This window comes from Stylophora pistillata, chromosome 6 (assembly GCF_964205215.1).
Source record: "Stylophora pistillata chromosome 6, jaStyPist1.2, whole genome shotgun sequence".
Classification (NCBI taxonomy): domain Eukaryota; kingdom Metazoa; phylum Cnidaria; class Anthozoa; order Scleractinia; family Pocilloporidae; genus Stylophora; species Stylophora pistillata.
Genome location: NC_142524.1, coordinates 13,990,884 through 14,017,923, shown reverse-complemented (window position 1 = coordinate 14,017,923; position 27,040 = coordinate 13,990,884). Strand labels below are relative to the sequence as shown.

At 38.7% G+C, this 27,040-nt stretch overlaps 2 protein-coding genes across 7 annotated transcripts in view; one reads left to right on the top strand and one right to left on the bottom strand.

Annotated features, from left to right (window-relative positions):
• LOC111326515 (uncharacterized) overlaps positions 1–13,544 on the top strand; it is a 14,637-nt gene extending 1,093 nt beyond the window's left edge. The window contains exons 1-7 of one of the 2 annotated variants that reach the window (XM_088763489.1): positions 1,153–1,711; positions 3,121–3,269; positions 4,275–4,397; positions 5,286–5,372; positions 5,808–5,894; positions 7,087–7,455; positions 8,515–13,544. In XM_088763489.1, coding sequence (XP_088619615.1) covers positions 1,363–1,711; positions 3,121–3,269; positions 4,275–4,397; positions 5,286–5,372; positions 5,808–5,894; positions 7,087–7,455; positions 8,515–8,703 — 1,353 coding nt within the window. In that variant the 5' untranslated portion in view covers positions 1,153–1,362 and the 3' untranslated portion in view covers positions 8,704–13,544. Of the gene's footprint in view, positions 1–1,152; positions 1,712–3,120; positions 3,270–4,274; positions 4,398–5,285; positions 5,373–5,807; positions 5,895–7,086; positions 7,456–8,514 lie in introns of those variants that run through there. The other variant, XM_088763487.1, reaches the window with a different exon arrangement.
• Positions 4,387–27,040, bottom strand: LOC111320098 (uncharacterized). 5 transcript variants are annotated; one of them, XM_088763483.1, is made up of 8 exons: positions 21,047–21,682; positions 19,042–19,187; positions 18,234–18,356; positions 17,190–17,288; positions 16,341–16,427; positions 15,432–15,806; positions 14,579–14,786; positions 4,387–5,423 (listed from the first exon to the last, which is right to left on the bottom strand). In XM_088763483.1, the coding sequence occupies exons 1-7, from the start codon at positions 21,528–21,530 to the stop codon at positions 14,589–14,591; spliced, it is 1,512 nt and encodes a 503-aa protein (XP_088619609.1). In that variant the 5' UTR covers positions 21,531–21,682; the 3' UTR covers positions 4,387–5,423; positions 14,579–14,588. The 5 variants fall into 5 exon arrangements, with proteins under 5 accessions (XP_088619609.1, XP_088619612.1, XP_088619611.1 ...); XM_088763486.1 differs by lacking the exons at positions 4,387–5,423; positions 21,047–21,682 and adding an exon at positions 26,486–27,040 and having other exon boundaries at positions 12,606–14,786; positions 19,042–19,184; XM_088763485.1 differs by lacking the exons at positions 4,387–5,423; positions 21,047–21,682 and adding an exon at positions 26,486–27,038 and having other exon boundaries at positions 12,606–14,786.

Here is a 27,040-nt window from a genome sequence, read left to right as displayed (position 1 = left end):
AAATCCAAAGAATTTATTCAGTGATAGCTCTGTATGGTACATTCCACGTTTAAAAAACACTTTTAATTGTAGAAGTGACGATGAAGTCACTCGAAATATGTAAGTGCAGCGAATTGCCAGTGAACTGGCTATCCGTTGCTTCGCAAAATACAACTAAACTGTACAATGGAAGTCAGTTTCAGAATGTTCGTTCAGTTGGAGATAATTCATCATTCATGATACATCTATTGGCTAATTTAGCAGGTCATGACAGATTTTTTTTCGCGCGTAATGTCGGTGATGTGTTTCTACTTCTCCTCTCGCCTCCCTAAGAGTGGAGCGTACGGCTGTAATCGTTATTTCATCTGTGAAATAAGCTGGACAGGGGAACAGCGACCCCACTTACTTAAAACATTAACTACAGCACCATTACTGGATGAAGTCACAGCCATGAACGATTATTCGGAATTTGCTAGAAAACAAGTGGACACGTAAGGGTCTGTGTTCCAATAATAGCTCATAAAGTTAGCAACTAAGATAAACAAAAAACCAAAAAGAAGCATGAAAAGCACGAAACAAGCACCAACAACAAGAGACAAAGAAATGTAGTATACAAAATACTTTATAGCAAGGATTTAAGCGCAGTATACGAAGGGTACACACATAAACTTCTCAGGTTGGTTCTCAATGATTATGTCAAAACTTAACTCTTCAGAGTTATTCGTGATCATATGATGCATAGAATTTGCAAGCTCTTTATCAAATAACTACATTACCCAAGTTAATCAACTTCCCGACAGTCAAATGTATTAAATTACTATACTGAGCTTTCTTATTCTTGTATCTGGGCGACGCACTACCACCTTAAAACCATCAAGTGAAATTATGAATTTTGTTTTTGTTAAAAAAGGCCGGTCTTTCACCGTCGTAGGGTGATCTCATTTTCTCGATCTTTCCTAAGCGTGCGGTAACCCCGAATGTCTTCCTCGGTGCTGGTGAAGGCAAAGAACCAGACAAAGAATATATTTTCATTTTCGATGCACTATAGATCATTGAGCGCATATGGATTTTTCAAGAAAATATAGATTTATTCTATACACCCTAAGGCTTGTAATCGTGTTAGCCAATCATCTTTCAATTGTTTTGACGCGTTTTTTTATTAATTACTTGTCCAACTGTGCATAACAGAAGTAAGTATTTTATTTCACTAAGCCCTATATCTATTCCACGTGCATCAGGGATGGATACTTGGCCCTCTCGTAACCAAAATCCACGTGACTTCTTAACTAACGACGAGCAGCACTTGCATTTGGAGCCAGCGTCAGTCACCAAATTTCATTGAGAACAGTACAGCTTGGGAAGTTCGTGATACGCTTGCTTGTGATGGCTGGTCGCTCTGCATCAATTGAAGACATTCGTGAATCAAAGTTATACACACCATCGGACACAAAGCTTCGCCTCAGCTCTGACAGCTCGTATGTTGCCTTAAGACAGACTACGAACCTTAAAACAGGAAATTATAATGCTAAACCAAAGAAACATGGCCAGAAAAGAGCTAAAAAGATGCAAAATAGATCCTTAACATCGGCTTCTAACCGCGATCATAACAAAAATACACGCTGCCATGGGCTATGCATTCATCGCATTGTTCAGTATCTTGTTTTAGTTCTCTCTATTTCCGCATTGGCTATAGTCATTTTAATGGTCGTTGGAGTTGTAGTGCCTTATTCAGGTGGGCTAACTGTTTTTTTGATTAATTTTTGGCAACTATCTATAAGTTTCCTACTGTGGTTATCTCTGCGGGGAAGTATAATCAACTCCACTCAAAGATGCAGGAATTGTTTATACTTGACTTATGCAACTAGTTTCCTAACTGGGTGTAACCAAAAATCTGCGCTTACGACAATCAATGCAAACTTTTAAAAGTAAATCTTTATCCAGCATTCGCTCAGAATATCATTATTAATGCTGAAATCTAAGCGTTTCGTTTGGTATAACAAGTCATTTGTCTAAAGCTCATTGGAAATAGTTTTCATTCCTTACCAGTGAGTAAATGCATCATTCTCGAAATGATAACACTAACTCCAGCGACTTTGTATTATAGAATGAAGAATCTGTTAAGGCCTCGGATACGGAAATCATTGAAAAATTGACTAAAGAACTCCTGAAAATATTTGTGTTATATCCCAGTGCACTACGATTCTCAGCTTAAGTTTTGTAGTTGCGTTTTGAAACACTACGCAGGCATCAATGCCGTTACAGCATAAGACGTTTACGACATATTTTATTCACTTTGCCTGTGCCATTACTCTGCGACAACAATGTCGTGAAATCAGTGTTACGCTAGCTACAGACAATTATCTATCTATCATGTTTTCACTTTATGAATGTAATTTAAAGTCAATTATTTCAGTGAGCTTATCAGGGAAGCGAAATATGTCATAATTTGTTTCAGAATAAGATGTTTGGTATTATGAGACCAACAATAATGAGACAAATTTGAATTTAAGTAGATTATTATTTGCAAATTTCTTATTCCGAGATTTGATTTGAAGTGCTTGCAGGCTATCAACCCCAGTAACACGAAATGAAGCCTTGCAGTTCACTGACGCCATCTAGTCAATGACTACGGAATGTTGTAGATCATTAGTTTTTGTGGGTAGGGCCTTAGGGTCTCTTAGAAACCGCAAACCCGTAGAAAAAAAATCATCCAAAACCACAAAACGGTACATAGATTCTATCAAAGTTGCAAGGTTATATATAGTCTATTTTGCAGCTCTTACCTACATGAAGAAATTATCTTTTAACCTTAAGTGATCGGTGAAGTAGTGATTCTTGCAGAACTACGCCGAAGAAACAGTTAGGGCCTCCATGTACATAGCGCTAAGGATACCACTACGATCTTAATACTTGGTTTCACAGCTCAGTTAGTTCTAGTGGCTCACTGACAGGCATGGCATGATACAAGCTCTCCTTTTTTTTTTCAGTTTTTTTGCTTTGTTTTGTTTTTTGTATTTTTTTTTTCTGCTTCACCTAATTGAGGTACACCTGTCAACGTCAGCTCATTCCTGAATGTGCTTTGTCAAATATGATATACACTGATCTAATAAAAAAGTGATTTAACCATTTTCAATCATCAAGGTACGACGTTGCCCAGCACAGGCCAACAGATAGCAGAGGAAAGCTCATCCCAACAAGATCAAACGACAACTTTTGCCATGAACCTTTCTCCATATTATGACATTATTGAGGAGCTGCAAAATAACCTTTCATCTCTTCATACAGAGGCGGTAAGAACCCCTGAATGTATGGCTGTTTTGTTTGATTTTGTCTGTTTGTTTGCATTTTCCTTTTTGTTTTGGATTGTTAAATTTTTTATTTCATTTCTGTAGGGCTTTCCCCCTATTTTTAAAAACGCTAGCCTTGAAAAATTAAGTTTTGTTGGTGCTTTTCATTCATTTCTGCAAACAATTCCATTAGAGTACGGACCGACAAAGTCTGACAAATAGGACAATCACATGACTTTTGGAGGGGATACAGTTTATTTGTGGCCCGAGTAGCATCATTTGCGCCCAAGCAGAGCGAGGGTGCAAATAAATGATGTTACGACTGACACAAATAAACTATATGCCCTCCAAAAGTCATGTGATTATCATTATTATCGATACACAAGGCCAAATCGTACAAATTCATTTGATAAAATATATATCAGGGCGGCAAATGCCATTTAGAGCCCGCACTTTGCCGTTTGACCCACGAAACGGAGCGTTTTAGAGAGGGCAGTTTGTCATTTGGCGGCGAGTAGTAATAATAATGTGAATTGGCCTGCAAGCGAGCTCTTCCAGGAAGTACGGATAGGCAAGGAGTGAGATCTTTCGATTTCATCAATTAAATTTCAATATCTGCGTCTCAAAACTTTGACGTTAAAGAGTGATTGGCTGATGTTATTCAGCTTATGACACACGGTATCTCTTCCCTTTCTTGCAACCTCTTCGCCCACGGGACCTTACGTGATTTCTAGTTACACAAGTAATGTTTTTTCAATCTTGTAAGAAGTACTGCAGCTTCCATATAACTCGTCATATAGTGTCCCCCCCTTCCTCTTCCCCTGCTTTAAAGCCCTATAGAGGCCTTTTTATAATCAATCGGGGCCAAAAAGGGCCATTATTTTTATCTTGGTTGCCTTCCACTGGGTAGCGCTATCCGCTCTTCATACAACTGAGCCCTGATCACCAACAACTTTGAAATAGCATATTGACTCTATAGCGTGTTTTATAATTTTTCTGTATCGATAGGAATCACTATTGAGGGATTCAAAACGGAACAAGGACAACCTAATGGCAACCAAGACGGAGTTTAACTCCACAACAGATGCGATCAAGTCATTTTCTGATCGGTTCTACGAGGTCGTTGATCATGTAAGCTTTATTTAGCAGTTCAAAATTAAAAGATAGGTGCGTGACGTTAAGCTCAGAAAAATTTGACAAAGGTTTCACTCATACATTATTTTGTGTTGTCCCGCGGCTGATTTACAGGTGACTAAAATGTTCGAGCTTTTTCAACTGTCAAGAGACCGTAGTGTGATATTTCCCCCAATCAGTAACCTTTTGACAAGGAGACGCTTATTAATGGGTGAAATTTCTAAAGAAACTGGGGTGCTATGTTGATAGGGAGTGTTTCAAGATAACTTGGTTTTATCAACCAGGCTGAGTGATAATGTAAACTGGCCACCGTAAAAGTTTCTAAAGTCGGCGTTTTGAGCGCTTGCCCTTCGTCAGAGCGAGAGGAAAGGCCAACCTCCGTTAGCTTTAGTCACTCTTAAACGATGACCAATTTGAATTACATTGTCAACTCCGTCGCTAAAACCAAAATTTACTTACTCAGTTCACTTCATACTAAAGTAACTTGTGATCAGTTGTCATTCTTGAGTATATTAAACCTTTATGTTGCTCAACGCCACTCTGTCCTAGTTTCTACAACCTTAGAATAAAAGAGCAACAGATTTCCTGTTATCCTCCAGTCACCGGCAACTGCAATTACAATTCCCGAATCAAGAATTTATCTTAATAACAGACAAAAAATAATCCTTAGATTCTTCCTTCTGTCACAGAAATTTGTAGAATTCAAGACTTTTTTCTTTATTACCTTGGTTATTTGTTTACTGCTGTGCACATGTAAAAACCTCACTGTTTCACCCCGAGCTCGCCTGCCTTAATTACCGTAACCATAGGAACCTGGCTGGTACAGCATTGGAGTCTTTATAGGCCAGCTAAGAATCTATTTTCTTTCTTTACTTTTTTTGTCAGGTAAGTAACTCAGTACAGCAGTTTAATCCTGATCATGGTTCAGTGTTCACCCAACTTGATTCTTTGAACGCAACGCTCACCAACAAGGTATGTTATGAGTGGAAAATAATCATTTGTTTCGTCATAGTCCTGACAGAGCTACAAAGCATACGGTGTTAAATGAAAAGTGACGTTTTAAATAGTGGTAGCGTTTGAAAATATAGATCAGGAATAAGAGGGCTGAGATAAGTATCAGGATATTTCTTTTACTGATTAGCGTCCTTGGTAGCACGCAAAAACGCAGAAGAAATATTCCTTGGAGCGACTAACATCTAATTTCTCCATTACCCACAATCGCTGAATCAAACAGTGAGATCACGAGAGTTGATCAGGAAACGATGACCAACCAAATATAGGAGCTCTTGATTGTTAAAAAAATTCTCCCTTATTGGCATCGTAGAAAATGTATAGAGAACAGTATGGAGAATGTGCATGCTGATGTCAGGGTGGAAAGGGTTAATGTTACCTGTCTTATTTTCGCAGCTGTCAGAGGTAAAAAGAAGCTTGGAACAATATGATGATGCTATTGATGCTGGGATTGCCACGATGAACAACACTGTTAGAGAACGGGTGTGTTTCACTTCTCTGGCCGCTTATTATTTTTTTTTTTTTAATTATATAGCAATTGTGAAAGAAGATGCTCCTTAGTCAGTGACAAAAAATAGCAAGAAAAAATGTCTTTGATCCTTCGTGTGTATATTGTTGTTGGGTGGTTTTACCATGGCTGGAAATTGTGTGGAGTAGTGTACCCGTATAGGAATTATTCCAGCGCCATTGTCTCTGATACTATTTATCAGGGTTGTGTTTAGAGAAATTTTCAATTCATTTACCTTGGTGATCTGCGATTGCCTTGGTTTTGCTTTATTTTGCTCCGTGATTGGGTAAGAAAACTCACACCCTTCTTCCTTCACAAACTAGATTAGAATTTAAGCCAATCACGACTTGGTCGCCGCGTTTTCCCGCGCTTTAACTAGGCAGTTTGATTGTTTTTCCTTTGAGTTCTTATCCGCTATAAAAGTTATTTTCCTTTCTTCTGATTAACCTTTGGGATAAGTATGGTTTTGGATTTACGACGCTCAATCGAAAATCACTCTTAGGAGGTACCGAATTGTCAGCTCCGCTTGAAGAGTTTAACGTTATTTTTCCAAGTTTTTCTTTTCCAATTCGCCTTGACCTCCACTATGCTCAGCGATCATTGTTCCCCCTTGGCTCACCATTTCCCTTTTAATGGTGTGTTTTTCTCATTAAGTAAACGAATATTTTGGCGAGCACTTTGAGTTAGACGCAAAAATTGGAACATGGCCAATGTTATTTCGGTACTTTCTTGGAAGTCGGGAACGATCCCATCAAAACAAATACCCCATGCAGCCTTTTTTTTACCAAACCACAGTGTTCAAATAAAAAGTATCGCTACACTCAGTTCCAGACCATCTCGTCGTCATTCGTGGTTACTGTCACCACGAGAACAGTACGCAAAAAATCGAATTTAATGGGAACAGGTTGATTCCTAGCAACAAGCGATTGGATTTATATCGTTTTCAATCAAGCTTGTTTCTATGTCGATCGCTTTGGATGAGGTTACCTCAGCTTGCTTCCATTTGAGGAGATCTTCCTAGACAAATAGAGTTTATGCTGTTTAAAGCTAGCTTGATTTGACTCGCGAGGACATTTCTAAGACCATTTATATTAGTGCACGAGTAGTATTATATCTTTTATTTTTAACTTTCTCTGATTCATTTCTTTTTTTCGCTTTTCTAAAAAGGTGAAAGCAAAAATCTCCCTTCCTGGTCCAGTCGGCGAAAGAGGTAGGAATGGTTCGATTGGACCAGAAGGAGATCCGGGACAAGCAGGTCCAACAGGACCTCCAGGAGACCCGGGGTCTTCAGGTCCCCCAGGGGATAAAGGAAACCCTGGGGTAAATGGCTTCCCAGGGACTGACGGTACTAAAGGACCTCAAGGTGATAAAGGACCTGTAGGGCCCATTGGAGACGATGGGCCTACTGGAGCAGAAGGACCGGGGGGACCTGTGGGACCACAAGGAATTGGTAACTTCAGTTGGTGCCAGGAGAAGTCAGTTTCGGTCGGGTTGACGGATACTTCAGGAAAAAAAGCCGCTGTTAGTGACAATCAGGTGAGAAACCACTGAAAGACGGTTTTTCATAGTTTCACTCCTCGTCTTGTAAATTGATAACCACCCGGGTATGAATTTTTGAGGCCTGAAAAACTAATCGAATGAATTAAGGCTGATAGTTTCGAAAGAAACTGTTTGAGGCTGCGTCGGTGGCCAATTTACCATTTCAACTTTGTTGATATATCCAAATTATTTAATCGAATGAATTATTTAGCAATATTTATGTCAGCATCTGTTCCTAAAGCTCTCTAGATTCTCGCCCTAAACTCAGATTTTACCGACACTATACAGAGAAACACACATACACAAGTGTGGATACAAGGGTAGATACAAGGATTTCCTTTTTCATTATTTCTTGGACAGCTGTTGTCCTTTCAGTCTTTTCGGCCTCTTTATTAAATCGCTAAGGGGATTTGAGACTTTTTTCTACCTCAGTTCAAGCGCAGGGGGAATCGAGTCAAAAAATCTCATTTGTGGTTTGCAAATGCCCAGAAATCCTTGCGATAGTGATATTTAGTATATACTAAAACAGTGGATAGCGTTGAAGGCGCGCTCTGATTGGCTAGTCAAACTCCGAATATCCTTTGCTATTTACCTCCGAGCAACTCGGGAAAAAATGGCGCCCCGGTTTACATCCGTGACAAGCGAAGAAATCACTTAAATTAACGACGGTGGTGTATATTATCTCACTGTTTTAGTATATATTAAAACAACTATTCACCTCAGTGTCGGTGGTTAGCGGTGGATATTTACCTCGCCGCTTCGTGGCTCGGTAAATATCCACCACTAACTTCCTCCACTTCGGTGAATAGTTGTTAAATATATTTATAAACTGTCATATCTACGTGACGTCTTTTTCAGACGAGAGAGATCTCGCACAGGATCCAAAAACTGTCCGTTACGCCTAAAGCCTCTCTGTTTTCACGTTATTGCTAAGGAATCAAAATAAGTTGTTAACCTGGACTAAAAAATGAAATTTTCGTTTGTCTAAATCGACAAGATCCACTGAAATCTTCTTCATTATATTGTAATGGATTTTCGCCCCATTTTCCTTTGCAGGGTACAAAAATTCTGGCAGCAACTTGCTCAACGGATTATGGTCAGGAGTATAACCTAGTAGTCACAAAAGGAAATTTTAACACTTACGAATGCGTGTGCCGTGGTGTCGGAACAACCACTGTCGGAAAAGTTGAGAGTAATGTAAACTGTATTCTGTATTATTGGGCCTGCCCTATACAGGCTCCGTGACATCTTCAACTTTACGTTTCTAATTAAGAATCATATAATGGAACTGGAAAGTATGCTACATCTCAAGGGTACACGCCCGTCAATAGTCCCTTTTACAGTTGTGGGCTTGGTGGCCAAGCCTTTGAACAGGAGTATGATTTAGGGTGACATTGTTATGATAGAGATGTTGCTGCTTTTCAAATGCAAATTACTTTGTTGTCATGCTAACTAGATACAGGTCTCTATCACAACAGGGTCACCCTTAGCCTCACTCCTGTTCAAAGGCTTGGCCACCAAGCCCACAACAGTAAAAGGGACTATCACGATGCAAAGTCATTTCCACTATTTTCTAGACAAAAAAAGAAAACTTTATTCGTGCGAACTTTTATTTCAATTTTCTTTTTCAACACGTCCTGACTGCTTAGATACAGATCTAGAGTTATTTGAGATTCTGATTATAGCAAAAATTATGTCTTTTTAACATGCAATCGCTGTAATTAACAATTGGTTCATGCTTTAGCGTGCACTATCGAGTTATGGAGCACGCGGGAAGTTTGGAGAGCACGAAAGAAGCGTAAGAGTTGCCCGAGGCGATAGCCGAGGGCAACTCTAGCTTCTTTCGTGCTCTCCAAACTTCCCACGTGCTCCATAACTCGATAGTGCACAGCTGAAAGCATGAACCAATTGTTTTAGAACATAGCCGGTAGAATTGTGCATCAAATCCGACGGGAAAAATGGACAACAATATCAGTTGAAGCGAATCGTGACGGCGCTGATGCCGAGTCTCCTTTTCCTTTGTTTTTCTCTATTTCTGCCTCATTTAAGAACTCTAGCCCAAGGGAAAAGGTCGAAACATTGTCTTCGTTTTCGGACTATTAGGCCGAGTTTCTGTATCTATTATTGTCGCGAAATATATTATTTTTCCCGCGCTAACAATCGGCCGCTCTCGCGAAAAAAAAATTTCTGGCGAAGCGATTTGCTGACGCTGTCAGCGTGCACTATCGGGATTTTGAGCATGCTTACAAATATTGAATTTGATTGCGCGGTTCTGCTAGCTATGTTCTAATAAAATTTAGAGTATGCATACCTTATTTAAAGAACACCATAATAGATTTGATACCAAAAGCTGATCTTTAAAACTGCAAAAAGATCTAAATGACTCCCTCAAAATGTAAATAGTAACAAAGAAAGGTTCGTTTTTCTTGAAAAAAAATATAGAATAAAAGGTGAAAACTAACCTAAAAGGATGCCCGCTTGTGCATGAGAATTCACCGTAGCTTAGAGACAGCAACGTATGTCGTTTTAAGGAAAAGGAAGAAAGAAAGTTAGGCCATGTGTGCGAGTGTTGAAATGAAAATAATTACAATTAAAATAAAATAATCACTCGCAATTACTTGCGCGTGAAGGGGATAGCTTTGGCTGTTCTACCGAAGGGTGCCGGGATAACGCTATCCACTGAATAAATCTTCATTCGGTGGATAGTTTAGTAAGTTTTGTTAACACTTTTCCTGGATAGCGATTAGTCCGTTAGTTAACAACTATTCACCGAAGTGGAGGTGGTTAGTGGTGGATATTTACCTCGCCGCTTCGCGGCTCGGTAAATATCCACCGCTAACCACCGACAAAAAACTCGTTATTACTTTCACATCTGTGAAGTAATCGTAACAGTCTGGTAAGTCTACATAAATCAATTTATGATTAGCTTTGCGTTTTATATTGCCAGTGGACACTCCAAATAGTTTAAAAAACACCTCATCATATTATTTCTATCTCTAAAAGAGATTCCCCTGTACATTTACAAATTAAGGATATGTTTTCCAGCCCTTTTTCCCAATCGAAGATTGTATTCTGCTGCACGGTTGGTAGAACATGTTACGCCGAGGCCTTTCCTTGGGTGAAAATTGTTACGGAAAATGTTGCCTGAAAAATCTCTCAACTATGTCTAGTTATTGTTCAGGGGCGGATCTAGGGGGAGGGTGCAGGGGGTGCGCACCCCCACCTCCTGAGATGACCTGCGGCTTTCTAATACAAGTGGTATTCTGCTATTACAACACTAATAAAATATCGGGACCTAAATGATCCATTAAGATCACCGATCACTTCACGTGCACCTCCGCCAATTAACAATTGGTTCATGCTTTAGCGTGCACTATCGAGTTATGGAGCACGCGGGAAGTTTGGAGAGCACGAAAGAAGCGAAAGAGTTGCCCGAGGCGATAGCCGAGGGCAACTCTAGCTTCTTAAGTGCTCTCCAAACTTCCCACGTGCTCCATAACTCGATAGTGCACAGCTGAAAGCATGAACCAATTGTTTTAGAACATAGCCGGTAGAATTGTGCATCAAATCCGACGGGAAAAATGGACAACAATATCAGTTGAAGCGAATCGTGACGGCGCTGATGCCGAGTCTCCTTTTCCTTTGTTTTTCTCTTTTTCTGCCTCATTTAAGAACTCTAGCCCAAGGGAAAAGGTCGAAACATTGTCTTCGTTTTCGGACTGGTAGGCCGAGTTTCTGTTTGTATCCATTATTGTCGCGAAATATATTATATTTCCCGCGCTAACAATCGGCCGCTCGCGCGAAAAAAAAATTTCTGGCGAAGCGATTTGCTGACGCTGGCAGCGTGCACTATCGGGATTTTGAGCACGCTCACAAATATTGAATTTGATTGCGCGGTTCTGCTAGCTATGTTCTAATGTAATCTATTGCATAGCTTGCACTTATTGCAAAAAGATATACATCGGCGAAACTGAAGACTAGGTGACCGATTCCGAGAACAACTTCGAGACGTAGAAAAGAATGACAAGGACGCATCGAAACCAGTCGCTAGACATTTTAATTTACCTAATCATTCTACGCAACATATGGTAATCTGCGGTCTTTCCTTACACTTTGGTAGCACGGAAAGCCGTAAAACTCTTGAACAAAAGCTCATCTTTCAAACCGGCAGTCTAAATCCCACAGGGATCAAGAACGCTTTTCATTCCACTAATTTATTCGTGTTTTTCTCGTTGCCATGCTCCCACCAATAACGTAGCTCCATTTTCTGCCTTTAAAAGCACACACAACCCACAATTCCTCTATTCGCTCCGACGAAGGGCTAACGCTCGAAACGTCAGCTGTTGTAATCGTTACGGTGGCCAATTTACCATTTCAACTTTGTTGATACATCCAAATTATTTCGTTACTCCCACCGACGCAGCCCCAAACAGTTTCTTTCAAAACTATCAGCCTTTACTCTGCTATTACAATTTGTTTACGTCCGGTCACCAGCCAGTTACGCCATTCTTTAGTGGTGCACCCCCTCCTCAAAAAATCCTGGATCCGCCCCCTGATGTTGTTAGCTGCTAACGCTTGAAACGTTAGTTTCAGAAAACCTTTATGGCGGCCAATGTACGTCATCTACTTCGAGTTGATAAAAACAAATTATCTCTTGATTAATACCCCCCTCCCCCCCCTCCCCCTCCGCCACCGCAGTAACACCAGTTTCTATAGAACCTTACCGCTTTTATCGATTTTAAGAAAAAAAATTAGGTCCGTTTACGCTTAACATGTAGTAAAAATTCCGTGACATTTGCTTTCGAAGGCCGTTCCTTTTCTTCCAAAAATTGCAGGAAGTCTTTCAAACTTTCTCACGAAAATCTCAGTATTATCAAAATTCTACACCAATTTTGTCAAACTCTACTTCATTTAACCCTCTGAACATTAACAGTGACTAGCATCTAATGTCTCCTTACAATATCACCCCTGAATCACACATTAAGGTCAGGAGAATAAAGGAAATGACCAACGACTAAAGTAGCTCTCGATTGTCAAACAAATTTTCTTTGTCAGCACCTTAGGAAATGTAAAGAGAACTGTATGGTGAATATGTACACTGATGTTGGTTTGTAGAGGGTTAACTATTTTCTGAAACACGCGAATCATTGGTTCATTTCTTTCTTTATTTTCAATCATAATTTTAAAAATAACAGAAAGTTGTTGAAGTCCACCTTTATGTACATCCCTGGACACTTACGTCTATTTTTACAAGGTATCTAGATAGGGAACATGAATTATATCCTAATAGCCCTTGTAAACTGTTTTTACAAATGTTAAACTATGTTACTAATCAAACGACCTAAATAACATAATATATTCTCTATGTACAAACACCTCTTAGGTACCTTTGAGGCACCCCTTGCTTTTCAGAAACCTGAGAATGATTGTTTCCAATGTAATAAAAAACATCTTTTTAAACATGTTTAGTTTTTCGTTGTTTGTTTGTTTGTCAGTTTATCATGTTCATTCTGGAGTGCGTCTACATCGCTTCCAGGGGAATCGTTGTTTACAATATTTGCCTCATTAGCATAAGCAATTCAGTTTCTGATGGAGCTAAAAATAAATCAGTTCTGAATATCGAAAGGTCAAAGTACGATTAGCTGGGCCAATAAATACGAGCCTGATGCATTGAATACTTTTTGTGCAACACGGGTTTAAAAACTCAAAATTTTACATAGAATGTATGAGCTCATTAGCGCTTTTGCCACCCAGAAATTTTGCAGTTTTTGATGGACTATTTCTCCTTGAATATTACACCCAAAGAGCTAAAAATTTCACCATGTACTAAGGTTTTCTAGCTCTTTAACTGCCTGAAGTCATTTGTATCTAACATGCTTCCTTCTTTACGCAAAGCCGTATGCAAATGAGCAAAAATGTAAACAATGACGTCAGCATGAATCCGTCAATACAGGGAATAGTAATATGGAGCTTGCGTACCACTGACATAAACAACTTGGTTGTAAGAATCATAACCATAAGGAATGCTACTGAGTCTCTAACTACAGAATGCTTTGGACCTTTTCGTGTTCAAAAATATATACTCCGATAAAATTCGAATTCAACTTAAATTCTTTCTTGAAATTAAGGCCGATAAAAAATAAAATATGGCAAGACTATCAGAAGTAGATTATTGAGTTTCCTTACGTTGATTCTCTTAAAGAGATAATCATGACGTGGACGTGTCACCTGATAGTTGAATGCAATATTCTCGTATACTTAACAGATTAAAATTGCTCCTCAACATGTATGCCTGCATACAGATTAAGTACCTTGTCAACAAGTATCGGATAAAAACACCAAAAAACAAGCGAAAAAATAATAAGTTCGAAAAAGAAATATGTTACTTCGTTACCGTGTGTTTAAGAATTGACAGGCATATCTAGAAACACTTTTCATTCGAGTTCCGAGCACCAAATCCAGAGTAACAACAAATACCAATCAGAACTGATGTGAAGGTCCACGGGGAACCAATCATAATTGAGAGACCCAAAGCGCGGGAAAACGAGAGTAACCAATTGGTTCTGGTTTGGCGTCTGATTGGTTGAAAAGGGGAGTGAGTTTTCTCAAACCAACCACAGGACGCAGTTCAGCAGAACCGATACAATCACAAATTACTTTTGAAACTCGATTGACATTTGCTCTAGAACTAGCCTAACTCAACATTTAAAAATAACAACCATGAATAACAACGCAATTGATAACACAAGTGCTTTAAAAATTACGTTATGACTCACCAATGCTTGGAAAGATATTCATGTAGTACATTAGTGTGTATAACTTTAATTTTACGTTTAACACAATTCAATTTGGTTAAAAGCATTAAAATGAACAACAACAATTAAATAAATTTAAAGTAGGAAAAGCGGAAAACAATAAAAGGAAACAGAGTCAAAATCTGAAGGTGTTAATCTACGTTGAATTTCATTCCGACTCCCTTACAGTTTGATTTTTTTACCTGATAAGAATGACAATGAGAGAGATTTGAAAACTTTGGAATATTAAATTAGGATTTAACCTAAAAAAGATATACTTCAGTCTGTAATAAGAAATGGCCAATACCCATAAATCTAAAGGTTACCTGATGTCATTTATGTTGTCAATGGGCATTCCCAGTAGTGCAGAAAGCATACCATCGCACCGGACTGTTTAAACAACTTAGACTGCCCCTTGCAAGTGCAACGGTAAGCATATTTCCCCGCATGTGGGGCGGTCGTAAGTTTCTCTATTTTTAAAATGTATTCCGCTGCCTGATTAGTGGAACATGAAACACCAAGAATTTTCTTTCCCTGAAAATAACAATGATATTTAATTAACAACAGCGAAAATAATTCACAATAAAGACAATGAAGTCTTCGACGATTTAAGATTAATAAATGTTTGTAGGAGTTTGTCTCATTTAGTGTTCGGAGAGTTTGTTTTTAGAAACATGCAATGCATATAGATAAAGTTACGCACCCACTCTATGAACAAGTTTTTGAACGATTATTAAGCGTAAGCCTTTAATATGGAATAAATGTTGGCCATAGAATATGATCGCATCTTCACCTCGATTTTGAATGCAGTCCAGTGACAGTATAATAAAAAGTGCGCGTTAGTACTCATTAACCATGCCTTTATCACATGCGCTCGTTTCGTACTCCGTAACATGGCTTATAGCTCGCCTTTGACCTGAGAACTCACCTTTGTCATTTACCCAACCCTTTCCCACCCGTTGGCCACAACAGGGGGAAATAGCCTCCGTCTTATCTCCCCTTTGACGCTGGTTTGCTTGTTACAACAAACAATAAGGATTATGTTGGTTTACATATTGTACATTTTTTTCTTATCTCGTTCTTATCTCGTGATTATCAAGAGAATCTAAACTTATATTCTCATGAAGATTATGCATAAGACACTTCCGTTATTAAGAAAAAAAAAAAGTAGGTACTTACATCCGGTTCAATTAACACAACAGTTTCGGACGCCAAATCACCAGCTGTAACTGATCTTACTGCAGAGTCATATCTACATTGACTGAAGTTCCCAGCTCCAGGAGGCCCTTGAGGTCCTGGGGGTCCGGGGGGTCCACCGGGTCCTGCAGCCCCTTGTTGTCCTTTATCACCCTGTACTCCCTTATCTCCTTGTTGTCCATTTACACCATCAGTACCATTCTTTCCCGGGTTCCCTGCGTCACCTTGTTGGCCCGGGGTTCCTTGCCCACCTGGATTTCCCCTGGCCCCTTCGTTGCCCGGTGTACCTGGAACACCTTTGGAGCCATTGAAACCTGGGGGCCCTGTAGGTCCTTGTAACTTGCTGATGCTTTGGATCTACAGGATAAATAGTCAAGTGTGAACATAAGTGACACAATCGGTTGCGATTCCTGTGCCACTTCCTCGCTTTTACCACATTTTGACTGTACAGACGCACAGCAACATGGAACCTCTCTGTTTCTGTTAAGTAGATCCACATCAAAATGTGGAAGGGCACACGAAGCACAGCTGGAAAGTATTTATACGAGGTCATGTCAATTTTGCTACGTTTTACCACGTTGTGAACCGAGAACTAATTTCTCTTCCTGAAGATTTTTCTTCCAACTTTTCCTCCACCTCGACAAGTTCTTCTTCAAAAACTTCTTTAAGTACACCGATCATTAATTCGGAAATTCGCCACTGTCCGGAAATCTGCAATTACTTTTACGATAAGTTTTTTTATTCTCCAACATAATATAACGGGCATCGCTGAACGTTGCGTTACACGTTTTCTAATTCTTATGATCTTTATCCCCATTGGCAATGGCTCTCGACCGTTATCATGAGCATGCGAGAATTTCCATATCTATTAAAAATGCTTCCTTTACTCACTTGTGAGATCAACGAGCTGTTGATTACATCCAGAGAACTTCTTAAAGAGCTACCAGTATCAGACAGGCTTTGAACCGTATTGTTTAACTGCAAATAAGGTGGTCTAATATTAGGTGAAAATATCCTGTTGTACACCACAGTACTAAATAAAGACCAAACATGAGTATGCAAAGCTCTCGACCACTGATAGCGTCTGTATTGTGCCTGAAAATCCACCTTTCTGCTCTTGATCTGACTGAATGACATCTCAGGAAATTATTTTAGCTATGACTGTCTTCTGTTTTAATATGTACTCATTCAGTTTTCTGCCGCCGCCTGGTTAGCTCAATTGGGAGAGCGCCGGACTGCTGTGCGGGAGGTCGAGAGTTCAATACCGACCGGACCAACACTCAGGGTCTTAAAATTAACTGAGAAGAATATGCTTCCTTTCTGTAACATCAAGAAATGGTTAGATATTCTAGTCTTCTCGGATAGGGACGAATAAATGGAGGTCCCGTCTCCTGCAGGGTTGGGGTAGGAGACGTTAATTTCCCACGCACGAGATTACTGTGTGACGGATGTCCTCCCTGGGGTGGGTTGGGTGGGTAGTTACAGGGCCGTTCTGAAAACCACTTCTGTGAGAACGCACCCTGTCTAAAGATTATTATCTATCTATCTATCTTTATCTATCTAATTCTTTTCTCAAAGTAGTCCCAAAGCAATAGTGGCACTAGTAACTAAATATAAGCCCCTCAAATTAGTCTTTATAACCATGGCAGAACTGATTTATTTTTCACCTAAAATATGTGGAATGATAGTCTATACAATCATTAAAAACATTTATTTTTGTATTTGGCAGACAAGCCTTACCTTTGTAACAAAACTTATTTCCAGAGATGCCAACTTTATGTGGAAACTTTCATTGACATCACCGACAGATTTATGCAGCTGCTGACTAATGTTACCAACCTAGATAGAAAAAAACAATTATTTCATAAGAATTTTATAGGAGACATGCAGGTGCTTGGTAATAGGTATAGGTAAATATCAAATATGGGTAAAGGTAAAACACTTAACAAGAAACTAGAAGATGCAAACTATTATGGTCTACGAGCTATAACGAATTTGGGAAAAGTACTGATTATGAATCAATCCTTAGGATGGTAAACGTGAGTACTTTAGAACACAGATGTATTGAACAATCTTTGATAATATTTTTTAAATGTTTTAGGGAGAATGGTCCAGACTATGTAGCCGATTTATTTAAACCCCGAGTTGAGTTACACCATATAATCTTAGAAGTAGTGGTCTAAACGTAGTACAGACTTCATACAATAGCAGATTCCTTCATGGCTCATATGCATATATGATCTCACGTCTTTGGAACCAATTACCATCTGCTGTAAAAAATGCATCTAATGCATCATCCTTCTGGAGACTTTTAACTAAGATTCTATCGGCTGTCATTGCAGTGGTTGCCTTTGATCCATGTTTTTTTTTTTTTTTGGATATACATTATTTCTAATTGAATCAGTGCTATTACAATTTTAGCTCTCTTTTATATTGTCAAACACTTTTATCATGAGCCTCTGGCTTGGGGGATTGGGGAACCACCCTCTGTGTATTTTTTGACATTAAATAAATTATCTCATCTATCTTATCTGCTACTAAACAGGCAGAATGAGTCCACACATCAGTACATCAGTTTTTAATCGAGCAGTCTATGTTCAGAGCCTTGAAGACTGCTGCATGGTGTAATTTACTTTTACTCAAATGGCAAAATGAAATGTTAGCAGCTATGCACACAAATAGGAAAAACTACAGTAACTGAATAAAAAATTATCATTGTGTTTGTAATGTAGGTTAACATCTTTGATCCCATTGGTTACTAAGTAAATATCTACTTTGATATACCTTGTGTATAGAGTCTTGCATTCCACTTTTTATCTGCAAAAGTCCATTCTTTGTCTCACTGACTTTATTACTGGTTTCATTCAAACCCTTTTTGGTGATTTGAAGCTCGTGTTGAAGATTTTTCTGTGAAAGGACCAAGGGCAATTTATATGGTGACTGGCTGAAATAATAGTTCAACTTATGTAACCATGTACAGTGGTGCAACAATTCAAGATGTGGTTTTAAGGAAAAGTTACTGTAACCATGACTTTGGGAAGGTCCTCCAAAAAAAAAAGGGTCAGACAGATGTGCAAAATAAAAAAAAAAACAGCAGAATGAACAAATGTAAGAATATGTTAGACAACAATTATGGACAGATTAACAGTCAGTTATCTGCAATCAACTAGCAAGCTCAGTTTAAAACATATAAGTAAGGAAAACACTGGGCAGATCCAGGGGTTGTTCCAGCAGTTTGATTGAACCCCCTAAATTTTCCATCAGAACACTGGAAATCATGTTTCCGAAGACCTAATTTTCAAAATCTCGGGCCCCTCAGAAGAGGGACAATTCTCCGATGCCCCCTTGACTAAATCCTGGATCCACTCCAGAAACATGTCAAATGTTACCAGACATTTGCAAAGCTTGACCTTGTACATTTTAAGACTTGATTATCACTGACCCCATATTAAGCCCCTGATAAGTACATCAAATCTTTTAAGTACAACCCTATCCACTTGCATTACTTTAGTGGCCTCATCTGTGCCCAACAGTAGCTCCTTCCCTCAAAATTTATGGTACATATCATTATACTGTCATGTCTCTTACATACCATAAATGTTTTGATCATTGAGATATTGGCTTTAAGGCCATTGATCTTGTCCTCCAGTGATGAAACATCAGGTGGTGAAAGTGGCTTGGCCACTTTACCTCTGTTTGACAGTCCACCCACAACTTTCTGCCCATTTGGCGCTTCTGCTGAGGAGAAGGAGATAAGCAACTGTCAGTATCACAAGTATTACATGTAAATAGATTCAAACAATTTAGGAAACAAATGCTGTCAGTTGACTGATCACAATGGCATAGGGTTAAGGAGGTAAAGTCCAAGAATGCACGGGAAACACCCTTTCAGGTAAAAAAAAGGGAATTCCACTTGCACACTGGTATGAGACCCCATGACCATTGACCTCTGAAAATGAACAACAGTACTTTTATAAGAATTAATGCTTATCAGACCTTTAACCTCTAACAGTGACTTACATATAATTTCTCCTTACAATATCACCCCTGAATCACACATTAAGGTCAGGAGAATAAAGGAAATAATTACCAGTGAAAGAAGCTCTTGATTGTTTAAGTCTCCCTGCCAGCTCTCACAAAATGTATAGAAAGCAGTATCGAAAATATGCTTACTTGTACCAAGGGGTAAACAAAATTAATGCTGGTGCAATAAACTTCAAAACATCAAATAAAAGATTCCAGCAGAAGGCTACTCCCTATGTAGCAGCATAACATACTAGTTTCTTTGGGAAGACAAAATTACTCTCGATTATAAATTGACTGAACTCAGAAAGGGACATAGGTTACAATATTTGTCAATATTGATTATCACTTTTGTATAAATTATCAAGACTTTTTTTAATGTTACTTTTCTCTTCAGTATTGCAAGTCATGGTGAAAGGATGTAAGAATTTTTCTATAAATAATTATATTTCACTGTGCTGAATTTGGATTTGCATACCCAGTTCAAATTTTTTTCCCTTTTAGTTCTCAAGGGGAAAATTGAATGATACTTGTATGTGTGTTAGTTAGCAAATTTTATGGCTTTTTTCAACCTTATGAAACTTGGCATAGGTAACATGAAAAAAATTTTAAATTATTAATAAAGTTTTCAGGGCATCTTAATTGTTTAACTTGTTAAATTAATAGAAAAATAAAAAAAATTCCGTTCAGTCCCTTGTAGAAGATCGCCAATGAATGTTTGGCAAACAAGTATTGAGAAATCAGAAGTAATGTTTAATTGACAGCGATTATTAATCTGAGAAAGATCAAGCTATGAAAATAAACGTGTATGGTAATCATTGAGAACCAATATTGATAACTTTTACATTTGCATAGGTATGCGCCTGATGTCTGCGTTTATCGCATAGTCAGGTGTGTGTGACGCAATGAAAAATTATTCGAATTCAGTGGGCCGTGACATGTCATTGGGAATGAATGAAAAGTCAACATTGATCTGAAAGTGATATTACGAACACTAAAACTGAAATGCACGCTTTCTGATGTTTAAGAGGTATATACTTTCCGTTACGAAAGATTTTCTTTGAAATGGAAATCCCTTTATCTGCAACCGCGCGAAGTTGAATAGCACTGTACTTGAGCATAACAAATCTAAATTGTTCCCGACAATATTGTTTCCACAACATTCAATTCACATGTAATGTTACGTGCGTAAAATTGTTGCTCAAGACTTGGTTTCCTTGGCTGATAACTCCGCAAATAGCCAAAACGATTGAAACAAAAAATTTATGATTACAGACATCAATTAGTCCTCCGGCACGTCTGAATTGCATCATTCTTGTAGAAACGCTTCGATGGGATTTCTATGGTTACCAGCCTTACGGCTGACACTTGGCATTTCTCGTACGTGCGCCGACAATAAATGGCATATATCATTAAAATGTCAGATCACTGAGGTCTCATCGTCTACACGGCTTATGAAATCACTATTCTCGAAAGTACTCTGAAGTTTGTTAGTTTTGTTCTCGGGACACCTGCTCCTATTAGCTGCCGTTACTAGTATCAAGATACCTCAACCTCGTGGTCGGTTTCCTTACCTTTCAAGCTAACTTTTTCCGGGTTATTACACGCACAATTTCGTTCGACGATAGGGCCAACTTTGCCAAACATTAAAAGTACCACCAATATTAACGCCGCAACCGAAGTCAGAAGAACAAAAAATAAAATGCAACGATTTAAACACGATTCTCTCGAGTGTGTGTCCGACAATTCGGAACAACTTGAATCATCCCTTGATCTACCAACCCGTAAATCTTTCAGTGGTATGTGCGGTTCGTACATATCGTTGAAACGTTTTCTATGTCCCGTATTTCCTCCTCCTTGTATAACACGAACTTGATCGTTGAGAACCGTAGGATCTTCATAATGATGAGATTTTTCTTCATCGATGTCTCGATGGGGATTGGTCAGTAAACTTGTATGAGAATACGACGATCGCGGAGGCTCGAAACGCACTCCACAGCTGTCCACAGAACACGGAACAAAGTCTCGCTTTGGATATAACGGAAAACCTGTCGACATCGCAATCCGCACAGTTTCAGGAGCCAAAACACTAACAAAACTAATAAAGCCACGTGCACAGATCCGAATCTTAAACCTTACGGAATACTATAAACAACACATCCACCAACACCTACACACGAGTGGGACACTAATGAATGGGAAATGTTTCAGTCTCTCTCACGCAAGGCGCCAAAAAGAAGCACGCTGATTGGTTTATTGATTCCATTGAACAAGTTCCACGCATTCTCCACGCAAGCCGATTAATTATTCATTACGTCAATGACCTGTCTCGTAAAAATTACCTTTACTAGTAATCTCAAACAGAGACATTAAGTAACAATTTCACAACTTGAACAACTGTTATTACATTTGAGATACAATGAAGTGTATGAAGTTCATATATTTTGTACTGCGGTATTAGATACATATGATGCACGATCCTCGCAGTAGATAGCGCTATTTAAGCAATAGCGAAAATCGGACCTGTACGGGATTCGAACCACTGACCTTTGCAATACTAGTGCAGCGCTCTACCAATTGAGCTAACAAGCCAACTAGGAGCAGGCCGTTAAGATCAACTTAACGGCCTGCTCCCAGTTGGCTTGTTAGCTCAATTGGTAGAGCGCTGCACTAGTATCGCAGAGGTCAGTGGTTCGAATCCCGTACAGGCCTGATTTTTTTTTAGGTCTTATTTTCGCTATTGCTTAAATAGCGCTATCTACTGCGAGGATCGTGCATCATATGTGTTATTACATTTGTCAGCGAACGAAACAAGAGAGAGAATATAAAATTTTATCACCGAAAATGACCGAAACAAGGCTGGAAAACAAAAAGATGAATTAATCAAACTATACAATAGAAAATGAAATATTTCAGTCAAAAACACAAGAACTAAATTACAATCAGGCGTAAATGAATGGTAAAAAATGATGATAAACAAATATAAAACGAAATAAAGAAGGATTGTAAATGCAAGTCGGCTTTCTCAAATTTGATTCCATTATAAAGTGGCTAACCTCCTATGACTTTCTTCTCAGCCAATATTAACTCTGAAGGCCTGGCTTTTAAGGAAGCCGGGAAAAAAAAGTGATAACCGACATTAAGACTGCTGCTGTCAATTTAGTGATTCCTTTAAAACTTCAATTTCCTGTTTTAGGAATGTGGGGTAATTTTGTAAGTTACATCACTTTGGAGCCTTTAAAGCCATAAACAATTCTAAGAATATATGCTAGGCACGCGTATGATTTCCGAGGTCGGGCCCACCTTGAGGTCACTTTGTAAAAAAAAAAAAAAAAAAACAAATATGGCTCATTACAAGTTACCTATCCCTCTTTTTCATGTAGGTAACTAAAGTCCTCGGAGGAAATTGAGGATTAATTATAGTATCGATTATTTTCTTAACAATAAGGGGCCTGAAGCAAACCACGACGAAGACGGCAACGAGGTCGAGGCAAAACAAAAGAGCTAACGGACAGAACAATAGCTCAGCAAGTACGTTTTAAAACTTTGTACATTTCATTGCCATCCTCCACAAAATAACGGCGTGAAATCTCCAAGCGCGGAAACCCCGCCGGAAAGGTATTCAAGTTTCCATTTTGAACCCATCGTCTGATTGGTCAGTTCAGTTTCCAAGCGGATGTTTTATCAGGTAAAAGAGTCCGCATGTAAGTAGTTTTGTCAAAGGAGTATAGCAAACGCCTTGTCCCACTGACTTGTTTCAGAGTTATACATGAACAAAAGCCATGTATTTATAGAAAATGCTAAGAGCACGTGTTCACTCTGTGAAGTGAAGGCTGAACGCATTCCTAGACAAACCCGTGGGCATTAGGCTTTATCTGCCAAGCCAGTTTCACTTTCATAAGCAAAGTAGTAATTAAAGTTGGTTTACAGTTATAATTGGCTTTATGTCTCGGTGATTCCCAAATCCAAACCTCAGGGCTTTAGGCTTCGAGGCGGAAGTTGGTTAATTTGGAAGGAAAAAAAAACTGATTCGAGAACTATGACGCATAGCCCAAGCGTCGGCCGGTTGAAATTTTCTGACGCGAAAACCTGCTCGAAGCAACTGTCCTAAGTCTTCGTTGATAACTACACGTAATTGGCGGGCTTGTGAACAGTGACCTTGCCAAAGCGTCATTGAAACGATGAACACAACACAATCAAGACACGAAATGAAAGGAGCCGCATCTCAAAAGTGTGACATCTGAGCCGAAGCAAAGTATTCAGTTGCTTGAACTAAAAATGCCTCACCAAACGGGAAGTTGTTATGAAGAGTCATTTGCATGTATAGAGGGGGTTAGCGAATTGTAAAATCAGAGACTTCGAGACAAGACTAGACAATCCCATCTAACGACTCAGAGTATTGGAAGGTATTACAACAATGATTGGAAAATGTAACGTTAAAATCGCTCTTCCCTATTTTGCATTCGTTTCGGGTATCATCGGCAGATCCTACATCGCCCGAGTTTTCGGCATAGTGGAAGTCATCGAACAGACACGTCAGCGAAACGACAATAAACCGATCGTACACAGAATTTGGCAGCTCAAAAAAGACAATTCTAAGCTATTTTAATTACTTTTGAGATCAACCGTCGGCTATAAGGCAAATTTTGCACTTTGGGAGCTCTGACAGAGCGCAAGCCTTTTGACAGAAGTCCTTTAAGTCCACAATAAAACGTAATACAAGATGAGAGAGTGAAAATCACTGCAAAGAATAAGAACATTTACAGATCGAATATTAAGTTTAGACTTAACGATTATTCTTAACACCACTTGCACCTCTAAGCAGATTCAATATAAGTGACAAGGATACAGGGCTTCTTCTAGTGGCTCGTTTGGCTCGGAAGTTGATGAAAGAACAAGGAATAACCATCTGCACGTTAGTCTTAAGTCTACTAATTTAAGGCTTGTTTGGCTTACTTGGCTCGCAATCAGTCTCCCTTCTGATATCCTTTAAATTTATTTTATGAACCAGTTGATGAAGGATTTTGAGGCTTCACACATTGGACACCTTCTTCCAGCAGATTGATAAGAATGTGCATGACGCTTTTTGTTGGCTACTGAATCAGCTTTAAAAAATTGTAAACAAAAGTTACGATATTCCTTTTTGAAATCACTGGGAGTTTGAGGGTTAATATAGACATGAACTGGAGGAGGATAAAAGAAACTTTAGATTAACAAAAATGATGTAGACATGTCAAGCCAGCGGTATTTTGCTTTCCTAGTTGCAGCAAATGAAGCAAAAGCTTATTATATATATTGAATATGGAACTAGTCAGCTCAAGAGCACTACCAAGCTAAGTTTGATTTTCTCCTTTGTTTGTTTATTTTTTTGGCTAGAAAACTCCAGCAAGACCAAAAAAACTATGCTATTAACTTTAGACTGTCTCAGTTCTCTGAGAAGCTCTTCGAGTTTGTAGCAATTTTACATCCTGATCAGTCACTTTTCAGTTGGTACAATTTTAAATCATTTTGGTGGAAAAGTGTTCCCAAAAACTTTTATCTGAATTTTACCAAAATCACGCGATGTTGGTGGTGGATTAGGGAAATGGAGTCGTTGTAATGATCGTGAGAACAGACACGTTTTCGTTTGACAACCGTAAAACATGAAGTCGCGTGAGTTAGTCCTTATCAGTCACGGGCAAATCATGTATTTATTCATTCATGAAAATAGGAAGGGCGGTTTGCGTAAACCACGAGAGATGAAAAACCAAGGCGTAAAATGTTTTTCTGCAAAAAGTTTATTACGCATAGAGTTTGCCGTAACAAAACTATCGTTATCGACATAGTTAGCGAAGTTCACTCGTCTGAATTATCAACATGGGTCAATAACTTGGTGAAGTAGATTTGAAAGCATAACTTACAATATCATATTCTTAAATTGTTTGTAAACTTGATCTTTAAATTACATCTCGATTTCACTGATTTCCTCGATAAGATTTTGAAGGTTTTTTTTTTCTTTTATTTTATTTTTATTTTTTCAAAAATTGAAGCTGAAAAAAGTAAACACTTCTGTCTCCCTTTGCGGATAATTTTCAGCCCAGTTTGAAAAACTTAAAACTTTAAGGAACACAGCGCCAATATTGAAACCAGAAAAAAAATCATTTTTTCAACTACGACATTTTTAATCACGATCTTTGCGGAGAAAGATTTGAAATGAAATTTTCTTCTTTTGTTTCCTTGCTTTTTACCTTTTCTTATCTAAAATATTACATCTGGTAAAAAAATATATGGGATTATTCACCCTAGAGTTGAACAATACAGTTGCTCAAATTCTTAACATAGTTACAGCGACGTGATGTAAACAAATTTTTTTATAAACTTTAAGATCAAGTTAAGACTGATTCATATCTGTGCACATTTGCTTTGGATTATTTAAATTGTTCAATGATAAAGAAACGATGTACCCCGCGGATTGTCATGGGATTAGAACATTTTAATTGACGCACAAAGCATCGAAAGATTTATTTGTGCAGACTCCGAACAAAATGCCGATAGAAAATGAGTCTGTGCAGGTCTTCTACAGCTAAAAAATGCCAAATTTTTTTATTATCCATGGAAAATTGAGAGGTTTTTATGTCATCGTTTCGCGCTCTAACTTGTTTCATTTTCTCGTTAGAAATGATTTCGCTCTCGAACAAATGAGCAAAGAAATCAGAAGTGAAGTTATTCAACGGAAAGCCGCCCGATGACATGGCTTCTGAAAGAACAGAAGCTTGTATAAGCACTTTTTGTAAGGTGTTTCCAATGAAATATCCACCTTTTAGACTGAGTAGCAAGTTTAAGTGTGAACGAAAAACAATCTTATAAATTCTTCATTACGTAAACATCCACAACCTACAGCTGCTTACACGAGAATAACATTCCCAGCTCTATCTATTCAACAAGTTGCAAAACACCGACTTTGCGAAAGACAACAACTGCAACAAATGATGAAAGTTGTTTTAACAACAAAAAACCTAAAACCAGCTGCTTACCTTGAGCAGAATTCTTGTCACAAGAGCAGCTTGGCCCAACTTTGCCAAGAATGATTAAAATAACCATGAGCAGCGATGCGAGCGAAACCATCAAAATAAGAAATAAGATCACCCGACTCAACCAAGAATCTCCACCGTAGTCAGCTTCGTTGTAATCCACTTTCTCCTCTTCTTGTTCTTCGGTTTTTTTCAGTTCTGTTGGCTCGTACAATTCATTGCGCTTCCTTCGAGGCCCCGTTTTCACCGCTAAAAGTCGAGTTGGGTCTTCATATTCGTGGGATAGATCTCCGCAATTCTCGTACGCAGGATTTTGATAGCTGCCTTTAAACGTGCCCAGCTCGCGACCCCCAGAGCCATCTTCAACATTGTCCACGGCGTACGGACTGAATACTCGATTATTATGGTTTTGAGCCATGTTTTGAAATTCAGAAAAGTCTTCTGAAGACAGACACAAGCTAAACGGTTGCCAAATCTAAAATTTTTTCGCCGAATATTTTTTAAGGCTCAATGAACAATTGCTATGCAAATTTGTGACGGAATAAGTGGGTGGTATTG

Bases quoted from the DNA above. Each gene is read 5' to 3' on its own strand.
- LOC111320098 (XM_088763483.1), bottom strand. From the start codon at position 21,530: ATGTCGACAGGTTTTCCGTTATATCCAAAGCGAGACTTTGTTCCGTGT. The intron at 19,188-21,046 runs GTAAGGAAACCG...CCTTCTCCTCAG, and splicing joins GGAAAAAGTTAGCTTGAAAG to CAGAAGCGCCAAATGGGCAG. The intron at 18,357-19,041 runs GTATGTAAGAGA...GTCCTTTCACAG, and splicing joins CAATGATCAAAACATTTATG to AAAAATCTTCAACACGAGCT.